The 26,364-nt window shown below is 49.7% G+C and overlaps 1 protein-coding gene across 3 annotated transcripts; it reads right to left on the bottom strand.

Annotated features, from left to right (window-relative positions):
* Nucleotides 1-9,527: 9,527 nt before the first annotated feature.
* On the bottom strand, nt 9,528-20,967 carry LOC132003470 (CMRF35-like molecule 8). Of its 3 annotated transcripts, none has more exons than XM_059378959.1 (8): nt 20,693-20,967; nt 18,092-18,427; nt 17,153-17,318; nt 14,825-14,919; nt 11,646-11,683; nt 11,121-11,219; nt 10,170-10,333; nt 9,528-9,943 (listed from the first exon to the last, which is right to left on the bottom strand). In XM_059378959.1, exons 1-7 carry the CDS (start codon nt 20,751-20,753, stop codon nt 10,199-10,201), a joined length of 930 nt encoding a protein of 309 aa, XP_059234942.1. In that variant the 5' UTR covers nt 20,754-20,967; the 3' UTR covers nt 9,528-9,943; nt 10,170-10,198. The 3 variants fall into 3 exon arrangements, with proteins under 3 accessions (XP_059234942.1, XP_059234941.1, XP_059234943.1); XM_059378958.1 differs by having other exon boundaries at nt 9,528-9,946; XM_059378960.1 differs by having other exon boundaries at nt 9,528-10,333; nt 17,153-17,261.
* Between the last annotated feature and the right edge of the window lie 5,397 nt (nt 20,968-26,364).

Genomic DNA, 26,364 nt, shown 5'->3' on the forward strand with positions numbered 1-26,364 from the left:
CTCTTGTCAACCCAAGCTCCCTGCTTCTTCTTCTAACCCATCATCTCTCTGTTCACCTGCTTGCACACATTCACCCATAGATGCCAACTTCATTCTTTCCTTAGTAAACAGTTACTGGGGGGCACCTGGGTGGCTCACTGAGTTAAAGCCTCTGCCTTCGGCTCAGGCCTGCTTCCCTTCCTCTCTCTCTGCCTACCTGTGATCTATGTCTGTCAAATAAATAAATAAAGTATTTTAAAAAAAATAAACAGTTAATGTGTCTGTTTGGTACTTGGCCACCGTCCTTACAATTTGTTCTTTTTTAGGATTTTATTTATTTATTTGAGGTGGGGGGGGTATGAGCAGGGGTGGGACAGAGGGAGAGAGTCGCACACAGTTTCTGCAGAGTCTTCTTTCCTCTCCTGAGCATGGAGCCCAACATGGGGATCCATCTCACAACCATGAGAGCATGACCTGAGCTGAGACCAAGAGTTGGACGCTCAACTGACTGAGCCACCTAGGCACCCCCACTACGATTTGTTCTAATACGTTGCTACAAAACCCTGGCTGTTGCCGCTTGCGTAAGGCAGCTGAGGCTGGCCCAGTTACCCCATCACTCTGCAATCAACCAATGCCGGAGAACCCGGCAGAGAGGGACTCGCTATGCTCCTTCTTACAATTTATTAAGACGAAGTTCACAGAGTCTTATAGACTTGCTTCACAGTTACTATAAAAAGGAGGGAAGCAAGGGAAGGAAAGGATAGAGGGAGGAAGAGAGAAATTCGTGCATCTGGAGAACAGGTTTTGGTTCAAGACCTCTATTCAGCGCACCCGAGGACGCCCTCAGCGATCCTGAAAGTAGACCCTGCCATTCCCATTTCCACTTTCCCTCCCAGACACATGGAACCAAGGATCTGCCCTCGGCTTGGGTGTTAGGATGTGTTATGGGTTCATTTGCCCCAGGTGGCCCAGATTCGCACGGGAGGCAAAGGGGAGTCAGAGGGACAAATTCAGAATTGCTAGAAATTAGCCAGTGAAAAACTGAAGAATTGCTAACAAAGAGCTCTCTGCAACGAGAATCCAGGTCAGGGGTGTCTGGAGACCACAAAAAGGAGGGGTGGGGGTAAGGGAGTGGTGAGAGCCTTTATAAAGAACTTGCTCCTGAGCCTAGTAAGGGAGCGAGCACTGGAGGAGCACTAGGACATCCTTGGTTACCGATGGCCTTGATGGCCAGCCCCAGCCCCCGCCCCGAGAGCTGGTAAGCGCAGATCTGAGACTTAACACCTGTTCTGTCGGACACCCAGTGCGCCATGCCAACTACAGGTGGGGAGACCGCCCTTCCCTCTGACATGCTGAATTCAGGCTGGGAAAACCCAGGAACTGGAAAGAGGCGATTGGATTCAAAATAAGGGATCTCAATGTTGGGGAGGAATTGAGTTTTCTGCACAATGACACCCCAAGGGTGGCTGGGTAGGGGAACTGCCAAGCCAAGTAGGGGTCTTCCTCTCCCTTCCCAATTTCAGGCCCTTGCCCTTCTCAGCTGCATTGACCTGGAAAATACAGAATTCCTTCTGCACAGGCCTGCCAGCCCCAGCAAAGGCGAGGTGGCCTTAGAATCCAGGATGTGTGATTCCAGATGTGGCCACAGGGTGGAGACACACAGTAGTCAGTTCCCTCTGTGTCTCTCCGGGCTGAGTTGCATCAAGGGGTTTATCCAAAGCAGACTTGCTGGGTGGCAAGGTTTAAAAACAAACCAACGTAGTCTTGAAATCATTTTCTAAACCCTGATAAGAAGCCCTGGGTCATCCTTCAAAAGGACTCGGGCTAATTTAGAAATATCTTCCACCTCCTTGGGCCAGCTGTAAATATACTGATGTTTAACCCAACGTGGGTTTTTTGTTGTTTTTTTGTTGTTGTTGTTGTTGTTGTTTTTAAAAAGATTTTATTTATTTATCAGAGAGAGAGAGAGCGCACGCACCCACAAGCAGGCAGAGGTGGAGAGAGAAGCAGGCTCCCTGCCAAGCAAGGAGCCAGATGCGGGACTCGATCCCAGGACCCTGGAATCATGACCTGAGCCGAAGGCAGTGGCTTAACCAACTGAGCCACCCAGGAATCCCTAACCTAACGTTATTTAATCCTGAAAATATTTATCACGTTGGCAGTCTGTGAAGGCGAATCTGAACTACAAAGCAAGGCGAGGCACAAGTGGGGAAGGACGTCATCTGACACCACGGGACACACAGAAGGACAGCCCCCGAGTATCCCAGGCTTACTCCCGTGGAAGTCAGGTAAGTAACCTATTCACAGAAGCTTCTGGGGGAAAAATTGTATTTATACAGATAAACATAAAAACGTGTTTATACAGATTAAGAAAACAAATGTGGCAAGATGTTTTTAAAAATACGTGAATCTGAGGGGCATCTGGGTGGCTCAGTGGGTTAAGCCTCTGCCTTCGGCTCAGGTCATGATCTCAGGGTCCTGGGATCCAGCCCTATGTCGGGCTCTCTGCTCAGCAGGGAGCCTGCTTTCCTCTCTTTCTCTCTCTGCCTCCCTCTCTGCCTACTTGTGATCTCTGTCAAATAAATAAAATTAAAATAAATAAACGAATCTGAAATAAAATCTTTAAAAGACAGGGGGCAGCGTGGGAGGGGGAGCCTGGGTGATTCAGTCAGTTAAGCATCTGCCTTTGGCTCAGGTTGCGATCTCAGGGTCTGGGGGTGGAGACCCACTTCACATCAGGCTTCCTGATCAGCGGGGAGCCTGCTTCTCCCTCTGCCTCTGCCCCTCACCCTGCTCTCATTCTCTCCCTCTTCCTCTCTCAACTAAATAAATAAAATCTTTTTTAAAAAATGAGTGAATCTGGGTAATGGATATGCAGGACTTTTTGGTATTGTTTTCATATTTTTTCTGTAAGTTTGAAATTGTTTCAAAATAAAGGTTTTTAAAATGCTAAGATCCAGGAGGCCTGGATGTAAGAATCACACCTTCTATTACCCCTCTTCTTGGTATTTGTCATTTCAAGTAACCTCTTTGGCCAGTAGTTCTTCTTCTATAAGATAAAGAAAGCCATCTCTTTCCACTACTGCAAAGTTTCTACTGCATGAGTAAACTTCAGCTTACCCATTCCCAGAGAGAGAAAGAAAGAAAACAAACTTGATCTTAGTAATGTATTCTATTTGCCTCACTATAGGCAAAGTATAACCATTTCAACATGTAATCATGGTGTTGAATTATCAGTGAGAGATTTTACTTTCTCTCTTATTTCTTTCTTTATTTTTTTAACTTTCTCTTATTTGTAATAAGCCTTAGACTTACAGCCCCCTTCACGGAGACTAGCACATTTCATGAGCTAGGACCCACCTGTGGCCAGTGGCTGCCTCGAGTGGCCCATTGCAGGTCTTTGTGCCGGTGATCTGGGCACCTTTGAGTCAGGGCTCAGCCCCACCCCTGGCCACCATCCTCCTTCTCCCCCGTTCCCTGTCCAGGCCATCCTTGTCTGGTTTGAGGCTGGAAAGTTCTCTCGTGCTCCTTACCTTTCGCTCAACATCTCTGGTCTGGGCACATTTCTTCTGCCAGCACATCCTTGAAGGTTTTGGAACTACAGAGGCAAGCAGCCTTTGTCCTCTGCTTTCCAGCTGTGCGGTGCCAGCCCCAAGGCTACAGAAGCAGCAGGCTTAGTGGAATGAATGGAGCAGAAGAAAAAGCAAGAGCAAAAGAAATGCATCGGGTACCATTTCATAACTACCTTCCCTGTGGTGGGGAGGGGAGAACAGTGGATAGCTCCCTAGTAAAAGAAAGGTTTCCACTCCCCCAACCCCCCCATTCCAGCAGGAAGCGACAGTTCTGAGTTCGAGGATTCTTCTTTTCAGGTTAAGCCTCTGACCCTTCAGCATCTTCAGCGTCCCTGGCTCGAGCATAAGAAGGATTAGCAGAGGTCAGTGGAGGGCATGATGGTTTGACTCAGAGGACTGGGGAGTGAAGACCAACATGAGGCAGACTGTTGACTCTCAGTGGGCAGGGGCATTATTTTGTATCAGCTGCCTTCATTGCTACTGTATTGTGCGATCTAAGGAGGCATCCTTCTCTGTCATTGTAACTTCACCACAAATATATGGAGAACTATCAGGCTATTTCCCCATCTACAAACAAGAAAACTGAAGTTCGGGGACAGATAGATAGATAGATCTCATATGTATATGAGATATACATGTATCATATATTCATATGTATGATTGATAAATAGATAATAGATAGTTATATAGATAGGAAGGTACATAGAATACAGATACATGCCATACAGATGTACACTATTATTAAATATCTCAGGGAAGAAACATAAGAAATATTAACATTATCTCTGGATGACTGGAGATAGGCATAATAAAGACGCTGAATTTCACTGTCCCTTCTCCTGTAAATTTTGAGTTCTAAGTCATGTAATACATTGCTTAATTTCTAATAAATAAAATTAAAAATATGAAATCAAATAAAATGTTGGTTGTGACATTTCCTGAACAACCACCCCAGAACAAATCTTTGTTCAGGGAAGAGTCACCATGTTGCCATTCTTCATGATGTGATTATAAGATGCACATCCCCCAGGGGCCCTGGAAGAAGGCTATAAAAGAACTTTTAAGAAGTCTGACTTGACAGAGATTGCCTTTCCCAATGCCCTTGGGTATTCAGAGCTTCCTAAAAGGGAGCTGGACAAATTCGTGTAGATTAAAGCAACAAGACTTCTGGGGGGGGGGGGGAAAGCTGGAGAGCCAGCACACTCCCTTGTGCTGTCTGAACTTCTCTGGAAAATTGGGATGGTCCTAACTGAGACCATTAATATCACTGAGAAAGTGACATTAAGGGCTCTCCAGGGGTAGCCACCATGATAGGTGATCTACACTGGGAAATTTATCCCCCACCATGCCTTAGAGGTTCATGGGGCAGGAGTGTGGAGGCAGTGTGCAGTTATAACAGAAATACCCTCTTGATCTAGCCCCCACTGCCACTCCAGCTGGTTTTATTGGCATGGTTGTGGTTGTTATAGAAGCTAGCGTCAATTACACATACTCATACTCTAGAACTTGGCATTTTACAGAGGATTTCTTCCTAATTGGTGGAAATTCAGACTAAATAAAGATTTTAAATCCTCTGCATTTGAAGAGAAAGAGTCCTTCAAATAACCCCTTAGGTCTTAGATCCTATCTTCTACCACGTCCCTCTGTTTTAAATCATGTTCAGGTTTATTTCTCAGACAGCATAAAGTTGGATCAGTAGTGACAGCGAGAATATTTAACAATCACACACATGTGATTGATTCAGTCTTGCTAACAGCAGACCATTAAAATATATGAAGCAAAACTGACAGAACTGAAGGGAGGAACAGAGAGTTCTATGATAATAGTTGAAGACGTCAATGACCCACTCTCAGTAATGGATGGAAAACAAGACAGGAGATAAACGAAATGAAGACTTGAACAACATAGTAAGTCAACGAGATCTAACAGATGAACACAGAACACTCTACCCAACAACAGCACATTCTCTAGTACATGTGGGAATTTTCTAGAGTCAACCATATGTGAGGTCACGACTACATCTCAGTAGATTTTTAAAAATAGAGAGCATACAAAATACTTTCTTTGACCATAACAGGATGAAGTTAGAAATAATTAACAGAGGTAAAATCAGAAAATTCACAAATTGATAGAAACTCAACAACATACTCTTACACAACCATGGATCAAAGAAGGAATTAGAAAATACTCAAAGATGAATGACAACAAGAATGCCACATACCTAACATGGGATGAACAAAAGCAGTGCTAAGGGAGAGATTTATAGCTGTAAAGGCTCATGTTAAAAATTGAGAAAGACCTCAAATAAACAGCCTAACTTTACAATTTAGGGAATTAAAAAAAAAAAAAAAGAACACAATAAACCAAAAGCTACCAGAAAAAAGGAAATAATGAGGATTAGAGCACAGATAAACAAGATAGAGAATAGGAAAAAAAAAATAGAGAAAATCAATGAAACCAAAACTTGTTTCTTCAAAAGATCAACAAAACTGACAAAACTTGGGGCACCTGGGTGGCTCAGTGGGTTAAGCCTCTGCCTTCAGCTCAGGTCATGATCTCAGGGTCCTGGGATGGAGCCCCGCATCGGGCTTTCTGCTCAGCAGGGAGCCTGCTTCCCCCCCCCCCCCCTCACTGCCTCTCTGCCTACTTGTGCTCTCTGTATGTCAAATAAATTAATTAAATTAAAAAAAAACTGACAAAACTTGACCTAGATGGGGGCCAAACAAACAAAAAGAAAGAAAGAAAACTGAAATTACCAAAATCAGGAATGAAAGTGAGAGCATTACTATGACTCCGTAGGATCAGATCGATTTACAAGAAACTGCTGTAAACAGCTGTACACCAACAAAGTGGATAATGATGAAATGAGCAAATTCCTACACACTAGCAAGACTGAATCAAGAAAAGAAAGTTTTGGGGGCTCTTGGGTGGCTCATTTAAGTATTTGACTCTTAATTTCGGCTCAGGCCATGAACTCGGGTTTGTGAGACCAAGTCCCACATTGGCCTCTGCACTCAGCAGAGAGTCTGCTTGCAATTCTCTCTCTGCCTTCCCCTCTGCTCCTCCCCCCACTCACATGTTCTCTCTCTCTCTCTCAGCAGAAGAACAAGAAGAAGAAGAGAAAGGGGAAGGGAGACGGGGGAAAGGGGAGGGGGGAGGGGGGAGGGGAGAAGTCTGAACAGACTGATAACAAATAAGGAGACTGAATCAGTAACCAAAAATATCCTGATGAGAAAAGCTTATAAGCAGATGGCTTCCCAGATTAATTGTATCAAACATTTAAAGAAAAATGAATACCAATCCTTCCTATACTCTTCCAAAACTCACAGAAAGAAGCAACATTTCCAGACTCCTTGTATGAGGCCAGTATCATCATCCTGATACCAAAACCAAACAAATCACTGCAAGAAAAGAAAACTAATCCCCTATTCCTTATGAACATTGATGCAAAAAAATCCTCAACAAAATACTAATCAACTGAATTCAGCAAAAATAGCAAAAGGATCACACACTATGATCAAGTGGGATTTATTCCTGGGATGCAAACATGTTTCAATGGAAAAAATCGATCAATGAAATACACTACATTAATAGAATGAAGAAGGGAAAAAATGGTCATTTCAGTTGATGCAGGAAAAGTATTTGGCAAAATCCCAACACTCTTTCATGGTCAAAAACACCCAACAAACTAGAAAAAGAAGCAAACTACCTCAACATAATAAAAGCCATGTATGAAAAATCCACATCGTGCTCAACTGTGAAAGACTAAGGCCTTTTCCTCTAAGGTCAGGAATGAGGCAAAGATACTCACTTGTGCTTTTTCTATTGAACATAGCTTTGGAAGTTCTGACAGAGTAATTAGGCAAGAAAAATAAATAAAAGTCATCCAGATTGTAAAGGAAGAAGTAAAATTATCTCTGTTTGAAAATGATATGGTCTTACATGTAGAAAAACCTAAATATTCCACCAAAAAAAAAAGCTAGAACCAATAAATGAATTCAGCAAAGTAGCAAGATACAAAGCCAACACACAAAAATCAGTTGCATTTCCATACATTAACAATGAACAATCTGGAAAGGAATTTATGAAAACAATTCCATTGACAATACAATTTTTTAAATAAGATAAAATACTTAGGAATTAATTTAATCAAGGAGATATAAGATTTGTGTCATGAAAAGTACAAAACATTGCCGAGAGAAATGAGACACAAATAAATGAAAGGACAGCCCATGTACATGGACTGGAAGGCTTAATATTGTTAAGATGTCAATCCTACTCAAAGTGATCTACTGATTCAATACAATGCCTATCAAAATCCCAGAGATATTTTTTTGCAGAAATAGAAAAACCCATCCTAAAATTTATACAGAATCTTGTGGGATCTCATGGGAATAGTAAAAACAATATTGAAAAAGAAGAACTGGAGGACCCACATTTCTGGTTCCAAAACTTCCTACAAAGCCACAGTAATTAAAAGACAGTGATGCTGGGGCAACTGGGTGGCTCAGTCATTTAAGCATCAGACCTTTGGTTTCCACTCAGGTCATGATCTCAGAGTCCTAGGATTGAGCCCTGTGTTGGACTCCATACTCAGCAAGGCGTCTACTTGAGATTTTCTCTCTCTCTCTCCTTCCCTCTGTCCCTACCCTCTGCACTCTCTCTCTCTCTCTCTCTCTCTCTCTTTCTAAAATAAACAAATAAATCTTTAAAAAAAAAAACACAGTGATGCCGACATGAAGTCAGGCATAGAAATGAATGGAGTAAAATAGAGTCTGGAAATAAACCCTCATATGTGTGGCCAAATGATTGTCAACAAAGGGGTCAAGGCCATTCAATGGGGAAAGGATAGTCTTTTCAATAAACGATGCTGGAAAAACAGGATGTCCACATGCGAAAGAATTAAGCTGGTCCCTTACCTAACAGCATATACAAAAACAAACTCAAAATAGATCAAAGACCTAAATATAGGATGTGAACCTATAAAACTCGTAGAAGGAAACAGGGCAAAAGCTTCACAACATTGTATTCAGCAATGATTTTTTGGATCTGACCCAAAAGGAACAAGCAACAAAAGAAAAAATAGATGGGACATTAAGAAAATTAAAGTTTTGTGCATCAAGGGTGACTGGGTGGCTCAGTCTGTTGAGTGTCTGTCTTCAGCTCAGGTCATGATCCCAGTGTCCTGGGATCCAGTCCCGTGTTGGGCTCCCTGATCAGTGAGGAGCCTAATTCTCCCTCTCCCCCTGCTACTCCCCACTCTGGTGCTCACTCCCTCTCTTGCTCTCCCTCTCCCTCTCTCTCTCAGATAAATAAATGAAATCTTTTTTTAAAAAAAATTAAGTTTTATACATCAAAGATGCTATCAACAGAGTTAGAAGGTTGCCTACAGAATGAGATAAAATATTTTCAAATTATATATCTGACAAGGGATTAATATCCATATTATATAGACAACTAAAATTCAACAACAACAACAACAAAACTCAGTTCAAAACTGGACAGAGGACTTGAACAGACATGTTTTTAAAGAAGACACACAGCTGGACACCAAACACATGAAAAGATGCTTGCCATTGGTCATGCCAATCAAAATTACAATGATATACCACATCTGTTAGGAGGGCTACTGTCAAAACAAGCAAACAAAAAACATAAAACAAGTGTTGGGGAGCACATGGGGAGATTGGAAGCCTTGTGCCCTGCTGGTGGGAATGTGAAATGGTACAGCTATTGTTGAAAACAGGATGGTAATTCCTCAAAAGCTTAAAAATAGATGTAGCTAATGATTCAGCAACTCCACTTCTGGGTATATATCTAGAAGAATTAAAATCAGGCTTTCAAAGAGACATTTACACACCATGTTCATGGCAACATATTCACAGTAGCTAAAACACAAAAACCAAATAGTGTTCATCGGTGGATGAAAGCATGCGCATAGTGAGATAGATCCTCGAAATGGAATACTATTCAGACTTCAAAAGGGAAGAGTGTTCTTTAATATAGGATCGTAGGCACGTAGCAGGCATGGCTTAAATAATTTTTTTTCTTCTCTCTGAAGGTTATTTTAAACTGTATTGATATCTCTCTTTTTTTTTGATATCTCTTAATATTAAAAATAAAGTTTATCTAAGAGTCCAGAGCAACGTGCCACTGGTTCTGGAACCATGGGCAAGTCTCTGCTCTCTGGGCCACAGGGTCCTTGTCCATGACACAAGGGAGACTCCATCTTCAGGGTCTTTGTATTCTGATCCCTCCTCCAGTTCTCCCCATGCCGCAGTGATTCCAGACATGTCCATGGAGCTGTAATTTATAAACTTTGTAGGTACCCTCCTATGAGGGTCAAGTCTTTTCCTGGAGCCACATGGGACTGAGCTTCTGCCCTCCACACACTGCTGGAAGGAAGCAGGGAAGAGAGGAAGGGTGTGACAAGAGCCTGTGGGATGGAGGGTTCCCTACAGGTCCCCACTGGAATCCCACTCCCACTCATCCTAAACAAAGCCAACCAAGCTGATGGCACCCAGCTGCCTTATTGGTGACCGTTGAGGGGAGCAGCCTGAGGCAGACATCAGTGAGGGCTGAGGGCCCGGGCCCTGGTATTCTGTGGCCCACAGAGACCTCCACATGATGGGGCTGGTGACACAGGATTATGTCTTCTTAATCACACTGTACTGTGTCTCCTCATCCCGGGTCCTCTGGGAGCGAATGCTGTTGGCCTCAGAACCCCCACTCTGGAAGTCAAATATCACAGTCGAGTAGTAAGGTTCTTCCCTGGGAGCCTTCTGCAGAGAGAGAGACGGGTAGCTCAGAGAGAGAAGCATGGGCCCCCAGCTCAGGATGGAGACAGGGGATACCCAAGGGGGAGGGGACTTATGGCAGGGGGCCTTCATTGGGGAGGGGGGTCCGGACTTCTTCACTGTCCTGTCCACACCCCTGCTTCACCCCATCTGTGAAAACACAGCACAAAGTCCCAGGCATCAGACCCAGATGTGGACATGGGGCTTGGCGGGGCGGGGGTGGAGGGCTGCCTGGGATCTACTTTGAGATCATTAATCCCCAAGTTAGAAAAACAAGGAACTCTTGTTTTCCCCGAACTCTTTCACTAGCAGGTGGGTCTTGACCCTGGGGTTGCGGGGTGGGGGGATCTCTTCCATGTTTCATTTTACAGTCTATGTGCCTAAGGGTTGACTGACGGTCGGGGCGGGGGGGGGGGTCATTGATTCAAAACCTGAAAAGCAGAGTTGATACCAAAGAGATGATGGTACCCCAAACAGCAGGAAATCTCAGGCTTGCATATCGGTGTGTGGTACACAGTAGGTGCTTAATAAATGATATGCTTTACTGACTATTGACTATCACTGACCTCCCCGAAAGCCCCTTCCTCTCCCAGCTACAATGACACCAAGCTCTGGCTGAATCGACACTTGCCCTGCATTGTGTATGGCCCTGTGCTGGAGAGATCACCAAGCCAGCCCCTCTCATTCCCCTCTCCGCCTGCTGCCACCCCCCAGAATGGTACCCCTAGCGGAGTCCAGGAACCCCGTGTGGGAACCAGGCCCTGACACTCACCACTGTGCTGTATTCCACCTCTGGCTGCCTCGGGTGCATGGGCTCTTCCCGAAGGGGCCACGTCTGCAGCTCCAGATTCGCATAGTGGGGTTCCCCTTGCTGAAATGGGGGGGTTTTGTGGGTTTCCACGGAGCCCCTCCATGGTCCAGCCCAGAGGGGTCTCTGTTCCTGCCTGTGTGCAGATATCTCCCCCTTCCCTCGATGCCCTGGATGCCCCAGCCTTCCTACCCCAGCCCCTACTCCGGTCATCTCCGGCAGTATTGGAATGCCCCCCAGGTCAGCATCAAAGGACCCTCCCCCATTCCACTTTGTATGGGGGCTGGGAGTGGGGACAGATTGGCCAGGGTTCAAGACAAGACCCAGTGACCAGATCTCCCAGGGATCACTCTCCCTGCTCTGGGCGAGCACCCCACTCCATCCCCTGATGATGCATTCAGACCTCCAGGGGCCAGTGGGATTGCTCACGCCCCCAACCTCCTCTGTTCTCCCCGCCAGCCACTCCTGTACACCCCCAGCCTGTCTTACCTGACTGGGGGACCGCAGTTGCTTTGGATTCTCGCCAGCTAAAGAGACAGGAGAAGCGTTAGAAGTTTGAATCCCAGAACGAAGCAGGAATGGGACTCCCTAAAATCCCGTTCCCTAGAAAATCTGGCCCTAGGGACTTGCTGCTTCCGATCTGCCACAGGGTAGGAGTTCAAGGCTTTGCCGAGAGGGTGAATTTGTGAAGAAGAAAAAGGAGAATGGAAGGCGTGAAGAATGGAGCCAGCAGGAAGGCGCTCTGGCTTGGGAAGAGTGGCCAAACCAAAGCTAGTTCTCGAAACAGCCACTCAAAGATGGTTCCCCGGCAGAAGAAGACAGGAAAAGGGACACCCCTTTAGGAGGACTCGTTGTCAGGATGAAATGGCCCTGGAGATCTCTTTCACCAAAACGTGAATATACTTAACATCCCCGAACTGGGAACTTGAGCATGAAGGTGGCTCGGGGCACACGACCTCGGGCTCCTGGGGCCCACAACGTTGCTCTGCAGGAATCCTGCCTCGGAGTCAGGCTCTGTGCGCCCCTGACCTTGCCCCCTGGAGCCCCAAGGAGCAGGTTGGGTCCTCCCAGGGGATGCACACGTGGCCGGGAATGCCTTTGGTGTAGCTGCAGGGACATCGTCGGGGAAGGAATGTGACCGGGAGCCCGCTGGAACACCGAAGGTGGAGTTCTGTCTAACCCGGTCGCAGCGGTGTCACCCAGAGCCCGGCACAGGGCCTGGTGTCACAGCGGGTGCTCGGGACAGTGGTGCTGGGTGTGTGAGGGAGGGAAGGAGGGCATGAGCGAGAGCGCGGCAAGCAGGCTGAGGGGAGAACCGTCAGCCAGCGGTTGTGACTGAGCAGGCATCAGGCTCTGGGACAGGGGAGGGGGCGGGGAGGGGACAGGAGCTGAGACTGGCAGGGATGGGATGGGAGAGTCAGGATATTTGAACAGAAGGCTTTTCTCCTGTTACAGAGGATCAGTGAAGCAAGGTGTAATCCCCCCCACCCACAAACACACTGTCCAACTCTGCAGTAAGAGACTTCTAGAACATTCTAGGGCAGGGAAAATGATACAATAGGTTAAGTGCAAAAAAAAAAAAAAAGGTTTAAAAGAGGGATTATGGTATGAAGCAAACCGTAAGTGAGAAATCATATCTACATAAATAAGCACTGAAAACAGTAGCTGGGAGTTGAGGGGGGCCTGGGTGGCTCAGTCGCTTGCGTGTCTGACCCTAGATTTTGGCTCAGGTCCTGGTCTCAGGGTTGTGGGGTCGAGCCCCACCAAGGGCTCAACAGGGAGTCACTTGAGGATTCTCTCCCTCTCCCTCTGCCCCTCCCCCGACACATGCCTGAGCACATGCTCTCTCTCGCTCTCAAGTTAATTAATTCAATTTACTTTTAAAAAGAGAGAAAAGCAGCTAGAAGGACACACCTCAAATGTCCGTGGTTAGCTCTCTCTCTGAGTGTTGGGAGTTTTCTTTCTTATTTATTATGGGGAATTTATTTCCTTCTTTGTGCTTTTACTTATCTTTTGAATGTTCTAGAACCATCTCGTATCCCCCCCCCCTTTTTTTTTAGAAGGGAGGCTCTCTAGGTGAAAGGGCAGAGAGGTCTGTAGCAATTGGGGCTGGGAAAATCCCCCGCACCCTGGGGAGGCCCACATCACATGGGCCCAATGAAGGGAAGGGCCCTCAAAAGTGATATGAGAGAAGCAGATGGGGAAGAGGAAGTGGTTTTCCTTCCCTACGTCAGGCACACACATGCTGGGCTGACTTCTCTTCTGAAGGCCTGACCCCCACCGTGGGGAGGGGTAGTGGGAGTCCGGGAAGTAAGAGCTCAGGGTGGCCATGCACCAGCTTCCAGAACACTGCCTCCTCCCCTAAGGCTGGACATAGATCCCCCTGAGAACCGGCTGTTAGAGTCAGAAAGTTCTAGAACAAGAAGGAAATGTAAGGTTCCACATTCCAATGCAGGCAGAAATCTGAGCTCCTTTGGGTGACAGCTGGATCTCCAGCCAGCAACAAGAAGGTCCCATCTATTTTATTTATTTATTTGACAGAGATACACAGCGAGAGAGAGAGAGCACAGGCAGGGGGAACGGCAGGCAGAGGGAGAAGCAGGCTCCCCGCCGAGCAGGGAGCCCGATGTGGGGCTCGATCCCAAGACCTCAGGATCATGACCTGAGCCGAAGGCAGATGGTTAACAACTGAGCCACCCAGACGCCCCTCTGTTCTCTCTTTTAATTTGAGCCCAGAGGAGAGCAAGTAGACCCCAGGATGTCCACAGCATCTGGGGTGCCCTTGTGGTGGGAGATATTTAACAATACGTTAATTTAACAAATATGACCGTGTGCCTTCTCGGGTTCCTCCCTGGTCTTGAAGAGTAGCCCACGCTGGCAGGGAGACAGGCAAGGAAGCAGGTGGGGACAATCAGCAGGGAAACGGGCCCAATGGTGTGTGCAGAGGGGTGCAGCCAGGAAGGGCCCCCCAGTTGCTTTGTGAGGGGCAGGAGAAAGAGCCAGAGGGAAAGAAGTCCAAGGGCCCTGAAGCCCACCAGGAAAGAGCCAGTGAGAGAAGGCAGAGCAGGCACCCCAGGGGCCCAGAGCAAACGCAGAAGGGAAGACTGAAGGTATAGCTCCCCTAGGTCCTAGGAGGTTGGGAGCAGCAGCTGTCCTGAGTATGACAATGGGCGGGGGGGGGCGGGACTGTCAGTGGAGAGACCTGAACTTTTGAGGGTGTGGGAGGTCATGAAAGGGCTTTATTTTTGCTTTTTTAAAGATTTTATTTTATTTGACAGAGAGAGAGAGATCACAGGTAGGCAGAGAGGCAGACAGAGAGAGAGGGGGAAGCAGGTTCCCTGCTGAGCAGAGAACCTGATGTGGGCTCGATCCCAGGACCCTGAGACCACGACCCAAGCCAAAGGCAGAGGCTTAACCCACTGAGCCACCAAGGCGCCCCCATGGAAGGGTGTTAAACAGAAGAAGGTGATGGTTTTACAGACTCCCTTCTAGGGACCCCCCCTCCCACATAGCGGAGATGCCCCCTCTGGGGTCTGGCCTTGAGGGCCAGCCAGGATGTGTGGATTGAGGGTACGTGTGTGATGCCCATTCTGGGGAACTAGGACATAGAGCCTCGAAAACGAGAGGGTGTGCCGGCCCACTCCCCAGTTGGCTGGGGACTGACTCACATTTGAGCCGTCTGCAAACCATCCTCCAGGCCAGCAGCGAGCTGCCCCCCAGCAGAAGCAGCAGAAGTGCCAACAAGGAGAGGAGAACTTGGAGCCTAGAGGGGGACACAGGGCAGTGTTGAGCAGGTGGGAGCTTGCCGTGCCCCCCTCATTTGCAATAGATGATAAGATCACATTTCAAAAAAAGAGAGTGTATAGTCTCCTTTCTACACACATGCAGTATACTTAAGAACCTTCCAGAGGCTCTTTCCCAGATATAAGAAAATAGAAATGTACATTATTTTCCTTCTTCATTCACACAAAGGAGGCATAAGCCAGCACTGTATTTGTACTTGGCAGTACATGGGGGACATCTCTCCATATCCGTGCATAAAGACGACCCCCACTCTTTTTCACAGCTGCATACTATTCCATGGCGTGTATACTACTCCAGACCATCATTTATTTAATTCTTCCCTCTTACTTGGCATTTCTCCCAGTCTCCTGCAACTGCAAACATGATTCCAAAAATCCATCTTGTACTTCTGCCATTTCTTTCTTTCTTTTTCTTTTTTCAGGATTTATTTATTTATTTAGAGAGAGCAAGAGACTCTCAGGCAGACTTTGCTGAGCGTGGGGCTGGACACAGAGCTCAATCCCACAACTCCGAGATCACGACCTGAACCTGAATCAAGAGTCGGATGCTTCTCCGACTGAGCAACCCAGGCGCCCGGTAGCTCTGCCCTTTCTATGGCAGATGCCGTGAACAAGCCGCAGCAGATGGGAAGCTGACGTTGGGTCCCTCACGTTACCAGACCCCTCTTTTATGTCTAGTTTGCATTCACGATGTTCTAGTCTTTCCCTCAAAGATGCACCTCGGCCCCCACACTCCAGATTGCACAGGATCCAAGCTGCACAAAGCCTAGCTCGGCCCTGTGTGTGTATCTGCAGTCAGTTCTGGAAGTGATGTGTTCAGGGCTTGCATTTCACCTTGCCTGATGTCAAGACTGTCCCTCGGGTTGACAGGAGGCCCGTGGGAGGGATTCAGGGGGTCATATAATAAGGAATCTGAATGAGGGTGCCTGGGGGGCTGTCGGTAGAGCACGAGATTCTTGACAGCAGGGTCATGTGTTTGAGCCCCCACGTTGGTGTAGAAATGATTTTTAAAAAAGAAAAAAATCTGGATGGACTTTGCCCCTGGCTCCTGGAAGGAAGGCTCTAAATCCTTGGGATTTCCCTAAGAGTGTGCGTGCCTTTGCTATTGGGTCCCTTGGATCAGACTTGAGTTCATGCTAAGAGATGAAGTCAGGGTTGGGGCTGGTCATCAGAAGGCCTAACCCCATGATTATACAGACTTGGGGCTCTGAGTCAGCCTGAAATTCAGCGAGCAGAGCGGGGCTGGAATTGAGATCAATCACGTGGCCAATGACTCAACCAATCACGCCTATGTAAAGGAACCCCTTGAAGAGTTGTGGGCAGCAAAGCTTGGAGGAGCTGCCTGGTTGGTGAGCAAATCGATGTCCCAGGAGGGCGACGTGCCCCAGTTCCCCTGGGAGTCATCAGGGAAGCTCTGGGCTCAGGACCGACCTCGCCCTGTGTGCCTCTTCTTTGGCAGGTCCCGGCCTTTATTTTTTATGATAAAACCATATTTGTAAGTATAGCACTTTCTTGGATTCTCTGAGCTATCTAGCCAATCATCAAACCAAAGGGGGTCATGGGAACCCCCAAATTTATAACCAGTTAACCAGAAACCTGATGGCCTGGGGATCCCCAAAGTGCTCTGGCCTCCAAAGTCAGGCAGTCTCATGGGGCTGAGCCCCCCCCCCCCCCCCCCGGCTGCTGGGTCTGTGCAAACTCCAGGGGTCAGTGCCAGAGCTGAATCCCAGGAAACTACGTGGTGGGGGTATAAGGAGTCCGAAAACCTCAGAAATGGTTTACATCTGCGTGTGTTTTCCTGGAGAGAGTCTATAAATGTGGGATTCTCATGACCCCAAAAGGTCAAGAATCGCAAGTTTGGAAGAAAAAATTCAAGATTCTGGGTCACCTGGGCTGAAGCCCAGCCTGCCTCTCATAGCTATGTGACCCTGCGAATCGCTTAACCTCTCTAAGCACCGCCACCCACCCCACCACACACACACTGTCTGCTCCTCGGGACCACGGAGCTGTGCTGACACAGGGCTCTAGTGGGATGAGAACCGACACACAGGCAAGTAGCAGGTGCCTGGTAGGATCGTCAGCCCTCGCTGGATTTCCTCTTTCCAGCCCCGCCGTGGCCTCTCCCTGGCCTGGAGCAATCCCTGAGGGGAGAGCCCACCTCCGGGACAGGGGACAGGGGTCCGGGCACCTTACCCCGGGCCTTGGCTCGGCAGGAACTCCTCCTGGCTGCTTGCACTGCAGGTGGCTCCCACGGTGGTCCGGGCCCCGGAGGAGGGCGGGGACGGCGTGGTCGTAATTTTAGCTGTGGTTGTTGACACTTGGGTTACAATGATGCTGACACGTGGGGCAGGCATTGTTGCTGGTGTGGAAACACAAATCAGACCCAGGATAGCTCTCTCGGACTCTCCCTCTGCTTGCCAAGGCCTTTTTGGTTTGATTTCACACAAAATGCTCACTCGGGCTGGAAGCAGGACGGACGACCCCAGGAGCCAAAGTCTCCCCAGGGCTCTCCTGAGCCAAGTGAGCATTTCCAAACGGGACACGGGCCCTGCTCGCTCCCAGTAGTCCTGATTCCATCCTGAGAAGGAGGGTCATGACTTCGGGAGAGCCCCAGGTCATCCCTGCACTCGAGCCTTGTCCCCGTCCTGTCATAGCCACGGGCCGTCTGCCTGAGACCTCTGTGTAACCTGCAAATCTGACCCGACTGGAGCTCCTGCTGCTTCCAGCACCTTCTCCGCTGGGCGGGCACCTGCCTCTCCGCTCGGCTCCCACCTTCCCACAGCGCGGCTCTCTGGGTCAGCAGGGCTGGCACCAGCGCTCCCCCTCTCTCCTTTGTACACCTTGCCTTCTAGAGACTGAGCAGAGGAGCCGACTCCTCCAGGAAGCCTCCCTGACTCTCTTTCTCTCTATTACTACCTGTCCTACACACACGTGTGCATGTGTGTGTGCGTGTACACACACACACACGCGCACGCACACACACACACACACACACACACACACACACACACACATGCTCATAGTTTGCTCCAAGGCTCTGACCTGATTCCTGCCTCAGCCATTCCAACCTGAGACCCTTCAGGCAGCCCTGGTGCTGGTGCTGGCGCTGGGGGAGGGGTGCGCACAGCTCACCTGGGTCCACAGACACCAAAACTGGGAAGGTGCGGTCACGAAAATACCCTTGGAGAACTGATGTATCAATCCCACACTTGTATGTCCCAGCATCATCCTCTGTGAGGTTCTCCAAGGTCACTGTGAAGGTGAGGTTTGCAGGATGGTCCCTGATGGACACACGGCCCTTCCTCACTTCTCTGTCTGCCCCTTTGGTTTTTACCGAACTCCACACACATGGGCTCTTGCACCAGTACTTGTCATTCTCTCTGAATTCCTCCTCGTACTGACACTGCACGCTCACGGATCCCCCCACGGTGCTCATCACGGAGGTGGGGCCACGCAGAGACCAACAACCTGGAAAACACAGCCGAGGGTGACCCTTCACCAGAGAGGCCTGGGTTAGGGCACCCCTGGAGTCACCCCCCAAAGTTGCCCCATCTCACATTGGTCACCCCTCTTCTTCTTTTCTGTCATGCTCAAAGTCTGTGTGTGTGTGTGTGTGTGTGTGTGTGTGTGTGTATCACAGCAGCCCCTTCCTCCACACTCCAGCCTCCTCTCTGGCTGCTCAGGGTCATGAAATCTTATCCCAGCAAACCCCAGCTGAACAAGTGAATCCTCCAAATCAGGAAGTCAGGAGAGGAACACACACATATACTCCCTACCCAGGAGGAAAGAAAGAGTAAGGTCAGTGTAGAAATTAGTGAATTAAGAAACAGAAGAACAGTAGAATGAACGTATACATTGGAAAACTGATGTTTCATATGGGAGAGACAAACATGCTGAGAGTAGCCAAATCAAGAAAACACAGGAGAGACACACACACAACTCATAAGAAAAATAGCCAGGGTTATTTGTAAGCCTCTACCACTAAGTCTGTAAACCTATATGAAACTGATAATTTTCTATATTTAGAAAAATATACATTACTGATATTGGCCCAGAATATTTATCTTTTTAATGCAGACCTGTGAAGATGGGTGTTAGCAAGGAGACTTTTCCTGGCAATAAGTCTGTAAGGTGCCATGTATATCAAACTATCACACTGGGGCACCTGCGTGGCTCAGTGGGTTAAAGCCTCTGCCTTTGGATCAGGTCATGATCTCAGGGTCCTGGGATCGAGGCCCACATCGGGCTCTCTGCTCAGCGGGGAGCCTGCTTCTCCGTCTCTCTCTGCCTGCCTCTCTGCCTACTTGTGAGCTCTCTCTCTCTTTGTCAAAAAATAAATAAAATCTTTAAAAAAAAAACAAAAAAAAATCACATTGTACATGATAAATATGCAGAATTTATATTTGGTACTTAAAACTCAATAAAGCTTGGAGAAAATGGAAAAAAAAAAAAAAGTTCTTTGTCTTCCCCCAAACCAAAAAAAAAAAGGAAAACCCAGACAGTTTTGTAAATTAGTTCTCTCAAACCTTCAAGGAACAAACAGTTCCAATTGCACTTACACATTTGTAGAGAATGCAGAAGCGGGAAAACCTCCCTAATTCCTTTCATGAAGGTAGCATGATACACTGAGAAAAAATCTGGCTCAAATTTCTTAATATAATTCACTGTCTTAATAGTCCAAAGAAGAAAAAATAATCATCTTCACAGATCATGAAAAAGCTTCCTACACCCATTGCTACCGTTTGTTAAGAGACACAAGTGGACGCCTTCTTCAGGCTTCATGGGAACCACTGGGCAGCTGCCCTCCGCAGGGACAAGGCAGAGATGGTTCCTGCCACCTCCGTCCTGGGTATCATTCGGCCGCACGAGCCTGTGGCCGATGAGAGAAACAAACAAGACAAATGGATATCCAGAAGGAACCACAAACGCCCACTGCAGACAGATCCCATGAAACACAAGGACACCCCAGAGGGTAAGGGACAGACTAGCCGTGCTGGGGTGACCGCTTCCAAATTACTATACAAAAGGAAGAGCGTTCCCATGGACAACGAGTTAGCAGATAGAGTTAGAGAAAACATACCATTTATCATCGAAACAACCAAAATGATTTGAGTATCCCGGGGATTGACCTGACGAGGTTGTGCCCGCCTGTGAGCGGCGAGCTCCTGAGGGACACAGATGTCAGATCCCCAGAAGCAGGGAGCCCTCTGCTCCCTGGAGAAGCTCCCCTCCGTCCCCTCCCCACAGCTTCTCTGCCCTCCCCTTCGTCCCCACCGCCTTCCCCTCTGCTCTGTCCCCATCTCCCTGCCATGGGAAAGCCAGATCCCTCGAGCTACCCTGGCTACACGCCTCCGTGTCCCTGACACCGTGGGCTGCCCCTGCCAGTCCCCAGCCCTCCCACCCCCTGCACCAGACACACCCCCTCCCCATGGCGGGCTCAGCGGCCACTCTCCCACCCACGCTGCTGTCACCTGCTCTCGCCTCCTTCTCCTGTAATAATTCACCCAAAACTGCCCACAAAGCCCCTCTGGGCACCCCGCGGTGGCTCAGGGAAGGTGAGGCGGATGGCCAGAGCCGCGTCTGGCCCCTCCAGGGTGCAGTCCTTCCATCTGTCCACGTCCGTGCTGGACAGACTGCACCCTGCTCCGAGGTCGGACCTGCCGCTGCCTCCCCAGCAGCCCTGCTCCCCAAGCCCCCCTCCCCGGGGCAGGCTCAGTCTGGGCAGCCCCTTACCTGGGACCCAGAGAAGCAGCAGAGCCCAGGACAGCCACGGGACCCGGCCCCGCCGGCTCATCTCTCCGGCACAGACGTCACCTGCAGCACTGCCAGGCGTCTTCAGGCCCCTTGGAGGAGGAGGGTCTAGTCTTCAAGCCTCCCACTTCTGCTTTTCCTTGTCCCTGCAGCTTCCTGGTTTAGTACCTTTAGGCTCTGCTCCTAGAGCTGTCAGAAAATGAAGGACACCGCGGGAACGAAGCCTCCATGGACGATGGTAAGCTGAGACCCCCCACGACCCACGCACCCTCCTACCCATCCCACCTGTGTCCCAGATGCCACACGCACTTCCAGTGCCAGGACCCCCGCTCCCCTACAGGGCCGCAGGCCTGTGCCCTGCCCCCCTCCATCACACCCCAAGACCACAAGGCCTGGTTTCCTTCCTCTGGGCCCAGTAATTCCTCTGGTTTCCTTGTGGTCAGGGTGAGCACCCAGTGGGGCGGAGCCAGAGCCAGCGTCCTTCTCCAGCCCTGGGGGCACCCACAGTGAGGCCACCCCAGGGAGCTCCCCTTCTAGTAGCTCCCAGCTCAAGAACCAGACCTCCTAAGCTGGCATGGTGACTTCAGAGTCCCTGAATGTTTCTTACTCTTGGAAACGTGTCCTCAGGCTGTGACCTTCCTTCCTCTGCAGCCCCTAGTGGTCCCAGAGCACAGAGTGGGGACTTAGCAAGCTTACAAGGACCCCCGTGCCCTGATCCACCGAGAGTTCAGATTCTAAATATGCACACACACACACACACACACACACACACGCATGCACATCTCCCGTGACAAGTGCTCAGCTTGCACAGAACAGCCACATGAGCAGAGGAAACCAACCCTAACGTGTGACATGTCATCTGGGTGCTTGTGGTTACCCCAAGTGTTGCCTGGAGGGAGCCCTGCACTAGCTCTGAAGTCCCAAGAATGTCCTTTCCCCGCTTCTTAAAGGATTTTCACTTTCCTCCTCCATTCTGGCCACAGGAGCACCTTCCCTGGTAAGGCACAAGGGAACCCAGAAGACTTGCCCATTCTCCTCTGGAAGATTCCAAGCACAGAGTTAGGTAGGCATCGGAAGAATTTCTAAGACAGTACAGTCATCGTTTAATCAAAGCTCACAGAGATCCAAGATCAAGATCTTGAGTGGAACAGGAGACTGTGGGAGAGGGGTCATACTTGGTGGTTTGCTTGGTCTAGTAATTATAAAGTTTCCCCAGAAGTGCATATTTTCCAGTTCAACCACCCAAAGGCACTGCTGTGGTCTTGAATGTCAAGGTTTAAAGGGGGACGCACCAGACTGAGAAGCAGGAGGCTAGGATCTCCTGTGGCTTGTCCACTTGGCACTGGCACAACCGTGGGTAAATTCTGTGGCTCCTTCAAGGTGTCAACAATCACAGCCAATCTGGGGAAATAAACAGTATAATAATCATAAAAATACTCAAAGGTGAGGTAACAATGTCACCTGGAAATACATCTTTACTCTAAAGAAAGGCACCTGGTTGGCTCAGTGAGTGAAGAGTCTGACTCTTGATCTGGGCTCAGATCTCAGGGTTGTGAGTTTAAGCCCCACACTGGGCTCCATGCTGGGTGTGAAGCCTAATTAATAAATATAAAAAATAAGTAACAAACAAAATAAATTTTTTTAAAGATTTTATTTATTTATTTGACAGACAGAGATCACAAGTAGGCAGAGAAGCAGGCAGAAAGAGAGGAAGGGAAGCAGGCTCCTGGCCAAGCAGAGAGCCCGACGTGGGACTGGATCCCAGGACCCTGGGATCATGACCTGAGCCGAAGGCAGAGGCTTTAACCCACTGAGCCACCCAGGTGCCCCCAAAATTTTTTAAAATTAAAAAAAAAGAAAGCAAAACAATAGGAAAATAAGATTCGATAGGGAGTGTGGGCTTCACAAGTAACCTGTTGGGGGAGGTTTCTCTTAGGAACCCAAGGAAACACCTGGACTCCTGGAGGGGGAAGGGCAGGGGACTTGATCCTGGTGGCCCCATCCTGTCCACAAACACCGAGGAAGAAACGAAATGAGACAAATTTTCCTGTGATGGGACATCTGAGTGGCACAGTCGGTTAAGCATCCGACCTCAGGTCATGACCTCAGGATCTCGAGATCGAGCCCTGCGCCGGGTTCCGTGCTCTGCATGGAGTCATCTTGAGACTCTCTCTCCCTCTCCCTCTGCCCTACCACCTGCTCTCTCTCTCTCTCTCTCTAAAATAAACAAGTAAATTTTTTTTTTAATTGCCCCATGCTGTCAGAAGGTTAGGGAAGTGACACTTTCTCCCTATTCCGTAACAACTACTAGTGGGCATGATTTAGGGGAAGACGAAGCCTGAGAACCATAGGCCTAGGGATCATCGGGTTCGGAGCTCCTTCCCAGGGTGGACACACGTGCTCGGAGGCCAGCTGGGACAGGGGTGGACAGTGCTGCATGGGGGCTCCCTGGGTAGACCCAGTCGTAGCAGCAGGCGCTGCCTGGAGTCCTGAGAACGGTAGGCGCCTCAGAAAAGATCGGGGCGGGGGGTAGCTGTGGGGCCATTCAGCAGAACTTCCCTTTCCAAGGTGGCACAATCTCAGCTGCCCTCTCTCCTGGGCAGTCGATGGCTCCCCATCACTCTGCCTTTTCCTTTCTAGAGATCTAGGCCCCTCCGCCACTGTGGGGGTCCCTCAGGTGTGGCCAAAAGCCAAGAGGCCGGGCACTGAGGGCTGACCGGCAGGAAGTGGCCGCATGACCGGCTGGCCGGGGAGGGTTGCTGACCGTTGGGCGAGTCCGTAATGAAGCAGGAGGGGGGAACCAGCACCTGCGCCAGATGCTTTGTTTCCAGGGGGCTGATATCTTCGGGATCTCTGGAGGTAAAAAGGATAACCGGGAATGAGAAGCTGGGAAGGAGGACAGAGCCCCGGAAGTGTCTGGTTTCCCCGTCTGGCCCAGCCTGCCTCTCCGCTGGACTCCCCGGGACTGCCCGCATGCCACCCACCTGCCCATGTCAAGGAACCAGACCTTCTAGGGGCCCAGGCAAGCATGACCAACCCACATTCCAGTGCATTGCATAGTCCCAGGGACACAGTCTACAACCAGCGGGGTCATGGTCTATAACACACTCTCCAGCTTGGCCCCGGGCATGCTGTGTTCTAGACTGAGATGACACTGTGGGTGAGCAGATGGGGCAGGACCGGCCAGAGGCCTGAGAGCACTCTCTGTCCTCCAGAGGGCTCCCGAGGCTTCCTGTGCACACAGCCGCAGCTCCATGCAGGCCCTGCCCCCCTCACAGGCGTCCGCACCCCAGAGAGAGGACTGGGACAGAGACCTGATCTCATGGGGGCCTACGGAGCTCAGCAGGGGCCTCCACCGGGGGTCTGCTCCAGGGTCTACGTGGAGGGGTAGCCCTGAGGGGCAGCCCTGGGAGGCTCCTCCGAGTCCCAGTCACAGTAGCAAGAAGGGCATCCGTGACTCTTCAAGGTCATTCCTTCCCTTTCAGCCTCCTCCACGACCCCCTCCTCACTCACTCAGGGCTGCACTCAAGCCATCCCCTCAGAAGACATGCCTGCCTCCCCCAGGCCCCTCTGAGCCCCCTCCCGTGTCCCTGTCCCCTGAAATGGGTTTCTGTGTTTTGCTCACCCACACCGGGGGGTTGCTGAGTGCCCTCCTTTTCACAGTAAGACTCCACGAAAGCAGGGACCACACAGGCCCCCGCCGCCCCAGGCTCCCGTGCCCACCACACCACACGGCCCAGGGAAGGGCAACCAGAAGCGGGGATAGAGACAGAGAAGCCAGGCTGTCAACGCCTCTCTCGTCCTCTTGCCAAACTGCATCCTCAGGAGGGAGAAAGGCAATAGAACTTAAAACTGTGCAAGCATGGTAAGATCCGTCCAGCAGAGCCCTTAGGATCTGCGCTCTTACCCTAAGCTACCGCTCAGCAGAGCCGAGGTCGGAGCAGAGGCCCGCAGCCCGCACCCAGCGGGGGGCAGGGGCAGCACCCAGCACCCATGGGCTGTCCTTTCCCAACGTCCCAGGGACACACCAAGCGGCCAGACGCGCAGGGGCAGCTTCCGGCCAGTGCTGACCTCCCGAGTCTCCTGAATCACAGCTAATAACCTGGGAGGTGGGTGAGGCGAGCCAGCCCTGGAGGCCCCGTGACTGGGACGTGGGGTTCAGCGCAGCAGGGAGGTCCGGCCTTTGTGGCCTGGCCCTGAGCGGCCTTCCAGCAGCAGGTGCAGCCCCAATGAGTCATCAGTGCTTCCTTCTGTGAAATGGGAGCCTGCCCCTCCCCCCGAGGGAGGCTCCCCAGGACCACAGAGACGCGAATGCACCTGCCCAGCACCTGGGCTGCTGTTTATTGAACTCACGCCCTGACCTGGGCTCGCCTCTGCCCCCACACTCAGAAAGAAGAGATGACTTACTTGCAAGGACCCCACTTTCGTCCACCCTACCACGCCTCTCCAGTGAGTGACTGCTCAGGGCAGGGAGAGAGTGGGTTCTAGAAGGCAGTGGAGGGCACCAAACTGCTGTCCCAGAAGTGCGAAGGGGAAGGGGATGTTGGGCAACTGCGACCGACAAATGGATGGACTTGCCCGGGAGTCTTCGTTCTCCCCATCACCACCTTCTGCTTCCTTCTCCTCCCTCACCCAAGGGCCACCCCGGGCCTCTTTCTCTGTAGAATGATACCAGACAAACAGAACACAGTCCTTGTGGGCTTTCGCCCCTGTCCTGACAGGGGGTGGGGTCGAACCAGCAAATGGTCAGTTCAAACACTTCTAATATTGGCTTCAGGAAACACAGTTGGCCTTGAGCTTGACTTTGTGAGTTTGTGACACTCTGGGAATGACCCCACCTCAGGAAGGGCAGCAGCTTCCTCAAACACACACACACACACACACACACACACACACACACACACACCCCACTGCTTATCTGTCCCACGACCTGCAGCAGTCTTCCCACAGACATTTCCAGAAGCTGGCAGAATGCATTTGTTTCTTTCTCTCTTTTCTTTTCTTTCTTTCTTTCTTTTTTTTTTTTTTTTTTTTTGGTAGGCAGCAAAACCAAGTTTACTGACAGTAGGAAGTTCCAGAAGAGGGAGGGGACCCGAGAGCATTGCCCAGAACATGTGTTTCAAAGCCAAGAACTTGGGCAAGCCAAGAGTTCATAGGACCTTACGGTAGGGGAGTGTTCGCTTATAGATGTGTCCATGGCTCCCTCCCTGTTCCAAGACAGCAGGTCAGGAGTATACATGCTTCCGGAGAGAAAAGGTGAAGCTAATTGTGTTGCCTCACCATGCCCAAGTCTGGTGCGTTCTTTCTATTTCTTTTGGACTTACTGTGCTTTACCCGAGATGCAGACAGGTCTGATCCACTTACATTTCCTGAGTCTTTGAATATAGTAGTAAATGAAGAGTCCAAAAGAGGATTAATGAAAATTAGAGCATTTAACAAGTCAAGGCTTTTGACATGCAAAACACACACACACACACACACACACACACACACACACAATTACAAGGTTTATAAAAGTACTAACTCATGGTGTAGGCTGGCAAGGGGACCCCGCTGCCGAGTTATGGGAAGGACCCCTTCTCTCCTTCCCAGCAGGAGAAGTCCTATAAATGCTGGGACTTTAAGAACAAACTCACTTAGGAATAATGTCAATA

This window comes from Mustela nigripes, chromosome 16, assembly GCF_022355385.1.
Source record: "Mustela nigripes isolate SB6536 chromosome 16, MUSNIG.SB6536, whole genome shotgun sequence".
Classification (NCBI taxonomy): domain Eukaryota; kingdom Metazoa; phylum Chordata; class Mammalia; order Carnivora; family Mustelidae; genus Mustela; species Mustela nigripes.